General features: G+C 44.7%; 1 protein-coding gene across 1 annotated transcript; it reads right to left on the reverse strand.

Annotated features, from left to right (window-relative positions):
• Positions 1 to 405: 405 nt before the first annotated feature.
• Positions 406 to 8,196, reverse strand: LOC106583063 (von Willebrand factor A domain-containing protein 1-like). The gene is made up of 5 exons (XM_014166844.3): positions 7,433 to 8,196; positions 4,884 to 5,435; positions 4,244 to 4,570; positions 3,756 to 4,031; positions 406 to 2,076 (listed from the first exon to the last, which is right to left on the reverse strand). The coding sequence occupies exons 1-5, from the start codon at positions 7,515 to 7,517 to the stop codon at positions 1,703 to 1,705; spliced, it is 1,614 nt and encodes a 537-aa protein (XP_014022319.1). The 5' UTR covers positions 7,518 to 8,196; the 3' UTR covers positions 406 to 1,702.
• Between the last annotated feature and the right edge of the window lie 407 nt (positions 8,197 to 8,603).

Here is an 8,603-nt window from a genome sequence, read left to right on the forward strand (position 1 = left end):
AGGCTCACATGTTTATTGCATTTTGGGAGAAATCTAAAACTAAAAAATGTGTGAGAAAGTACATTTTCACCTTTTATTCATGAAGTGTATATGCTGTATCTTTTTTTTCTTTCAAAAATGCCTATGTGACATGGATGATGGGAGATAAAAAAATATGCAGTTGTCTTCTTTTTCCCCTCCATCCACCCCTCCTCCTTTTCACCCTTATTCATCTCTCCCTGTCAGTGGCTATCCTTCTAATTGGAATCAGAGAAATGGAATCCATCCATTTGGATCACATCACCTATATGGTGAAGCTACAACTGTTTATCTTGACCCAGCTGACCCAGAATGTGTCTTCCTTATGACATGACGGCATAATCTTCTGTCGTGGTAATTCTTACACAGGGACACTCAAAGTCAATCTTAAATTAATCATTGTTTATTATCAGCGAGCTGGAGATGTTCCAACAAACGTAATGCACCATAGTGAACATCTGTCAGAAGCTCTGCTGGGGCAGTCCCAACAATTGTCTTATATACGGCAATACACAGACAAGTTATATTTGCCTCATTTAGCATAATTAATTATAGTGCATTCTGAAATGATTCAGACCCCTTGACTTTTTCCACATTTTGTTACATTACAACCTTATTTTAAAATGTATTAAATCATTTTTCCATCTCATCAATCAACACACAATATCCATAATGACAAAGCAATAACAGGTTTTTAGAAATGTTTGCTAATCCATAAAAAAGTGAAATATCAAATTAAACTTTATTTGTCACATGCGCCGAATACAACAAGTGTAGACCTTACCGTGAAATGCTTATTTACAAGCCCTTAAGCAACTGTGCAGTTCAAGAAGAGTTAAGAAAATATTTACCAAATAAACTAAAGTTTAAAAAAAAAATCTTCTAGAGCTCTGTCAGAGTGACCATCGGGTTCTTGGTCACCTCCCTGACCAAGGCCCTTCTCCCCTGATTGCTCAGTTTGGCCAAGCGGCCAGCTCTAGGAAGAGTCTTGGCGGTTCCAAACTTCTTCCATTTAAGAATAATGGAGGCCACTGTGTTCTTTGGGACCTTCAATGCTGCAGAAATGTTTTAGTGCCCTTCCCCAGATCTGTGCCTCGACACAATCCTGTCTTGGAGCTCTACGGACAGTTCCTTAGACCACATGGCTTTGTTTTTGCTTTGACAAGCACTGTCAACTGTGGGTCCTTATATAGACAGGTGTGTGTCTTTCCAAATCATGTCCAATCCATGGAATTTACCACAGGTGCACTCCAATCAAGTTGTAGAAACATCTCAAGGATGATCAATGGAAACAGGACACACCTGTGGTCAATTTTGGGTCTCATAGCAAAGGGTCTGAATACTTACAGTACCAGTCAAAGGTTTGGACACAGCTACTCATTCCAGGGTTTTCCTTTGTTTTTTACTATTTTCTACATTGTAAAATGATAGTGAAGACATCACAACTACGAAATAACACATATGGAATCATGTAGTAACCAGAAAAGTGTTAAACAAATCAAAATGTTACATTTGAGATTCTTCAAAGTAGCCACCCTTTGCCTTGATGACAGCTTTGCACACTCTTTAGATTTAATGACACTCTCATGTTCTATGACAGTGGAATGTCTTTGAATAGCACTGAATTAAATTCTACTTCCTGTCACTCAAATTCCATTTCTACATCCTGTGGAGTGTTGCCAATTTAATTTAAATGTAACTCATGAGTTGAATGGAAATCAATTCCAAAATTCTGAATTGAGCCCAACCCTGGTATGTGTGCGCGCAGTATCAGACCTGTTTGTGTGCGTGCGGTGCAGCAGAGCCCCTCTCCCCGGGCCATGCGGTAGACAGGGGACACACACACTCGGCTGCTGGGGGCCAGGTGTGTGAGCAGCGTGGACAGGGAGCCAGGGGGCAGGTATAGGGAGGAGAATGCAGGGCGGGAGGGGCTCTGGGTCTCACCCCTCTCCCAGTTGAGCCAGTACGCCCTCAGCCCCTCATCGTGGCCCCACCACCGGACCTGCACCGCATCACACCCCACTGGGGTCAGCTGGAGGTCAGCCAGGGCAGGCAGCACTGAGACACACAGATAGAGGACAGGTTAGTGTGTGTGTTCTGTTCTAAAAGCCAGAAATCACAGAATGAAAAAAGAGAGGGGCAAAGCCTAAGGGTAAACGTGGGAGGCATAGACTCCTCATAAATGGCTGTAAGATAAATGTACAGTATGTCAGGATAAGTAAAGGGTTTCATGACATTTAAATGTCAATACCATTTAACAAGCATTCATTAACAGTGTTTCCCAACCAGGGGTACTGGCAACAGACAGCGCATCAGTATCACAAGTAAAAATACAACGAGACTGGCCTGCTCCTGTGCCTATATGGAATCTGTCCAGAGTAGACCCACAGCTGATCTAGATGGAATGAAACGTTACAAAAACTTTTGCACCATTATTCAAATGACATTTTCACTGCAGTTTACAGCCTGGAGTAGAATTGCACTCAATTGTTAATTGGATTACTGCAACTCCCTGTTGGCGGGGCTCCCTGCCTGTGCCATTAAACCCCTACAACTCATCCAGAACGCCACAGCCCGTCTGGTGTTCAACCTTCCCAAGTTCTCTCACGTCACCCCGCTCCTCCTCACACTCCACTGGCTTCCAGTTGAAGCACGCATCTGCTACAAGACCATGGTGCTTGCCTACGGAGCTGTGAGGGGAACGGCACCTCCGTACCTTTAGGCTCTGATCAGGCCCTACACCCAAACAAGGGCACTGCGTTCATCCACCTCTGGCCCGCTGGCCCCCCTACCTCTGCGGAAGCACAGTTCCCGCTCAGCCCAGTCAAAACTGTTCGCTGCTCTGGCACCCCAATGGTGGAACAAGCTCCCTCACGACGCCAGGACAGCGGAGTCAATCACCACCTTCCGTAGACACCTGAAACCCCACCTCTTTAAGGAATACCTAGGATAGGATATAGTAATCCTTCTAACCCCCCCCCCCCCCCCCAAAAAAAGATGTAGATGTAATATTGTAAAGTGGTTGTTCCACTGGATATCATAAGGTGAATGCACCAATTTGTAAGTCACTCTGGATAAGAGCGTCTGCTGAATGACGTAAATGTAAAATGTAAATGGATTATGGTGTTGTAGGCTAGTCTAGGTAGGATAATTGTATTGTCCCTTAACAAGATCAGTGGGGGAGCTTTTTGAGTTGCGTGTTTTCATTGTTCTTTCATGCGCAATGATGCACCTGGCCTCTATGCTGCCAATCAGTTATTCCTCTATATCTTGTGGATTTATATAGAAAATGTGTGCATATTTGAATGATTTTATGTGTATGATTGCTAGTTAACCTATTGCAGATCTGGATAAATGATCCAACTATCACTATTGTCAGTATGGATAGAGGGCAGGATAGATAGTTGACTGGTAGACTATATTGATCTGTGGTATAGTAATGGCACGGAGAAGCGTAGTGCATAAGGGAAGTACCAAAGCACCTTGATAGGGAAAAAGCAAGTAAGCAGATGAGGGCATTTGGCTATATGGAAGACATATCGTAAAACCTTCATAATGGAAATTGTAAATCAGGGAAAAAACGCACTACCCTCCCCTGTTCCCAATAAAGAAAATACACTCCCCAGAGCAACCCAAAAAAATCTTGACAACCCTCCCCTATTTTGGAACAGCCCCCCTAACCCAGTAAATGTCGAATTGTCCCTAAATCAATAGAAACACACCAACTCACATCTTACCCTCTTGAGTGCAGGCCTTGACAGACATGGCCTTCTCTTTGCCTGTGGAGTACAGGGCGCTGACAGTAACTAGGTACTGTGTGTCTGGCTCTAGACCAGTGAGCAGAGTGGAGTTCTGATCTCCATGTAGCCTAACCGTGTGGACCTGCCCACTGGGTAGAGCTCCATACTCTATCTGGTACCGCTGGACATGCTCAGTTTGCAAAGGACCCCAGCTCACTCGTACCCTGTCAGGACCTGAGTCTGCCACTGTGACCACCGCTGGGCTCAACACCTCTAGGTTGGAGGATAGGAGAGGGAGAGGATGGCATGACACAAAGAGAATATTATTATCCACATAAAATGTGTTCAATAATGTAAAAATATATTCTGGTTGTGTTGATTTTCTATTATACTATCTGCTCATTTCATATATCTACCACATCACTGAACTCTACATCCCCATCTCCCTCCCTCCTTCCCTCCCTCCTTCCCTCCCCCCCTCTGACCGGGTAGTGTGGTGAAGGTGACACTGAGAGTGTTGAGGTAATCATGGTTGGACTGGGAGTTGGGGGTGAGTGAGGCAGTGTAGATGGTGTCTGGCTGCAGGCCCCTCAGCTCCACCCAGCTGGCATCCCTGGGGAGGGTCCGTCTGTGGTACTGCCCCCCACTGCTGGCCCCGCCGTTAGGCTGACCCTCCCCACCACCTGGCAGAACAGAGCTGTAGCGGAAAAAGCTGTAGAAATCTGTGTTGGATCCGAGTACAGGACGCCACTGCAGCACGGCACTGTGGGAGGACACCTGTACCACCCTCAGGCGATCAACACGGATCAGCTCTGAGAGAGAGAGAGAGAGAGAGAGAGAGAGAGAGAGGGGGGGATACAACTCAGTGGGGTAGAGTTTGCATTTGCATTACAGAGGATTTCATCTGCAATCACAGTCCTGTCTATAAATACTTGAGTCTGGAAACTCAATCATAGTCAAGCAGCACAGTCCCACCTCTGCTGTCGTGTTCAAACTGTATGCTCTGAACTGTTTTATAGAAGTCTGTGCAGTTTGAAGGGCAAAAAATGATATTTCATATCTTGTCATCTATGTCCTTGGTCTTTGTGAGTCATTACCCCCCTCCTTCACCCCCGCCCCACACACCAATGATGGCCTCCCTCAGGTCCTCTGTGATGATACTGATGTCATCGATGTCCACAAAGTACAGATGGGACTCGATGGGCGGGGTCACCACCCTCTGCAGCACCTGGTAGTTCCCGTGTCCCGTAGAGACAGCCAACAGAGACACACCCGCCCTTCTCAGCTCTGCCATTGGTCCATCCACCATGCCAGGCTGTACCCCATCCGTTAGCCACACCAGCACCTTGGGGAGCTCCAACTCATCCCCAGCCCCAGCTCTGGCTAGCAGCCCCTGGGCCAGTCTGAGGGCAGCCTCTGTGTTGGTGTCCCCCTGGAGCTGCCTGGTCCTCTGCAGTGCCCCCTGCAGGCCAGGCTGGGTGCTGTGGGCGTCCAGACCAAACTCCAGGTGTGGCTCAGTGCCCACCTGCAGCAGCCCCGCCCTCACCTGGCCCCGCCCCAGAGAGAAGGGGAGGAGCAGCTCGGACAGGAAGTGCAGCAGGCGAGAGAACTCGTAGGATGACACACTTCCTGAAGAATCCAACAGGAGCAGGATGTCCCCCTCACAACAGTTCAGAGCTGAGAGAGAGAGAGAGAGAGAGAGAGAGAGAGAGTAGGGAGAGAGAGTAGGGAGAGAGGGAAAGAGAGAGATGGAGAAGGACACCGAGGGAGAGAGAGATTACACTGAAGTTATTCACCTTATATATAGAGTAGATATACAGCAAATATATATATATATAATCAAATAATATATTTGCCATTTAGCAGACGCTTTTATCAAAAGCAACTTACAGTCATGTATGCATACCTTTTACACATGGGTGGCTCCAGAAATTGAACCCACAATCGTGGCATTGCAAGTGCCATGCTCTACCAATTGAGCCATAGAGGACCTCTGTAGATGCTATGTGTGTGTCTACAGAGATAATTGTATCTACAGAGAGAATTGTAAGCAGGTATGTGGCCACAAGCATCTTTCAACCCATGCCTTTAACATAATGGGATCCAAGCCATAGAACACAGGACAAGAGAGAGGAGAGGAAAGAAGAATGAAGAGACAAGAGTACTAAAAGATGAATAAAGGTATGGGTTGAAAGATGGCTGTCAATGGAGTGAGAGATATTAAACATATAAAAACAAAGGATGGGGAAGAAAAATGATGTAAAATATAGAGAGAAACCAAATAACAGAGAGCAAAAAATAAAGAGAGACAGAGAGAGACCAAACAACAGAGAGAGTGAGAGAGAGAGACCAAACAACAGAGAGAGAGAGTGAGAGAGAGACCAAACAACAGAGAGAGAGAGTGAGAGAGAGACCAAACAACAGAGAGAGAGAGTGAGAGAGAGACCAAACAACAGAGAGAGAGAGTGAGAGAGAGAGACCAAACTACAGAGAGAGAGTGAAAGATACAGAGAGAGAGAGACAACATTATATGCAGAGAATAGCCACAGTCTGGCCAGATGCTCTTTGATGAGCACATTATAATGGTCACTGGACCTTAGCATCTCTTTATTCTCTGGAACAATTTACAGCACTTTTCTTTCTCAACCATCTATGTAGGGGAGAGTGGGGTAAGTCAAGACAGTTTTTACATTCAGCATCCCCGCCAAGAGAAATAAAGTATTATCTCAACAACAAAAATAAGATATCTTAAAGTGTGTAATTACTGTAGAGGGAGAAATTGAAAGGCAGAGTGTGTAAGTACTGGGGGAAAAAAGAGAAGGAGAAGGAGAGAGAAGAGAGAAAGGGGATTTGCGCTGGCACTTAAGAGGAGGAGAGGAAGAGGAATGCAGCTCTCTTCCCTCTCTGAGATCCACAGTGAGGTGTTTGTGGGTGAGAGAGAGTGTATGTGAGAGAGATGCATTCCTCTTCCTCTTTATTTATGTCATTAAAAAGTAGCCACAAAACTAAATTAAGCTTTGTTCCCACCTTTATGACCTGTAGAGAAATATATCCAAAGCCTTTGCTTAATCTTTTTCAAAGACACCTGAGTCATAGATCCAAGTGTTTACTTTTAATTAGTTGGGCACTACCATTACCGTGCCCATATTAATACAGCTTTGTTACTGTCATTTGGCAAACAAAATGTTCCGGATTTCCAGAGACATTCTGGCCAAGGACAGCAGGGCAAAGGTTTTTCTTGAAGATAGCAACTAATACCAATAGAAGACAGAACTTCTGTTGTCTCCCTTTCAACTGTAATCCCAAGAGCTGGAACTCTCTTCCTCTCTCAAACAAACATACTGAAAAAATCTGAATCATATAGACAACTCTGTCAATACTACAATGATGAGGACAAGAAAATAGACAGTGTACATAAGTTACTACTTGTGGATGTAGGCTATACTTCACTAATAGATCAGATACATATTTCTGCACATAGTTTAACATCCCAAGAAGTTCATTGTTAGAGAACTAAAACAAATGATTATCTAATGATGTGACTGAGTATCCCGGCTTTACCAGCTTCAACTCTGCAGAATGGAACGTTGTTAAAAGCTTAAAAGCATTCCTGAAATATGCACACAGCCATCTCTTTAACCGTGACACACCTGTATAAGGTAGACTAAACTTACCTGTGTCAGGTACAACGTTTTGTGTGCTGCTCGGCCACAGTAACACACCGAGCAGCAAACAGGAAAATCCAAGCCACTCCATCATAAATTGGATCAATACGTTATCATGAAATAGAGCAAACAAGTGCACCCTTAATGGGATCTTCCCTAGTCACTGTCCATAGCTTTGTTGTACTGTATTACAGTTCCTTCCCTCTCACACTTCCTCGAGATTCTCATGTGCCAAGTGATAAGTCCGTTTTTTTGTTGTACAGCCTGCTTCCTTAGAAAGGCTGAAAAGTCATCACAAACTGGTCCCACACAAGGGCGCTCTGGTATACACACACACAAACAGCGAAGACGACTTTATCCACACTACCTCATTCAAAACGTATACAAAAATGTTTGATCAATTTAATTTCTTTACACTTTTAGTCCAATTTAATACCTTTTATCACTGGCACAACTCTGCCACTTTCACAGAATGCATTTACCCCCCTCTCCACAAGATCAACTGATAAAGTGCTTCTTCTATTTCATTTCATCCTCACCCTCCAATATCTTTAAGTCCTCTCCTCCCCCTTCTCTTTCTCTTTTCCTTTCTCAAGCCTTCTCGCCTCAACAGTCAAGAGTGTTTTGGCGTCACTTCTGTTGGATTTCGGACCAGTTTCGGACATTATCCAGGTTGCGTCTGTAAACTACGTCAAATTGTCAAAAACTCATTATCACAAATGTGATTAACACTTTCTTCACTCCACTGGTATTCATCACTCTACCCTCATACTTGGACCTCCCTACAGTGAACCAACCTGGTCTCAGAGCATTTCGTATTATTGAGTGAATAGGTTTGTGTTCTACTCAGGGATGGGCGGAACAGTGTGCTGGCACATCTTGAGAGAATGCAGGCTAACAGGGTGGAGTGGCAGCAAACTACTCATTGCAATAAGTATAGTAGGGGCTGTAACAATGAATATGCAACTTTTCAGGGAAGTTAGGAACCAAATACACAGGCAGTTAGTGTAGTGGTCTGGGTGTAGCTGGTGCAGAGGAGTCAGGTGCAGGACAGCAGAGATTAGTAACACAAGTAACTTTACTCAAATATTCCAATAACGTGGCGTAAAACCGAGCCCACAATAACGGACCGAACATACATAAAACAATCATGAACAAAAACCATGGAGAAAACAGAGGG

Source organism: Salmo salar, chromosome 22 (genome assembly GCF_965601325.2).
Source record: "Salmo salar chromosome 22, fSalSal1, whole genome shotgun sequence".
NCBI lineage: Eukaryota > Metazoa > Chordata > Actinopteri > Salmoniformes > Salmonidae > Salmo > Salmo salar.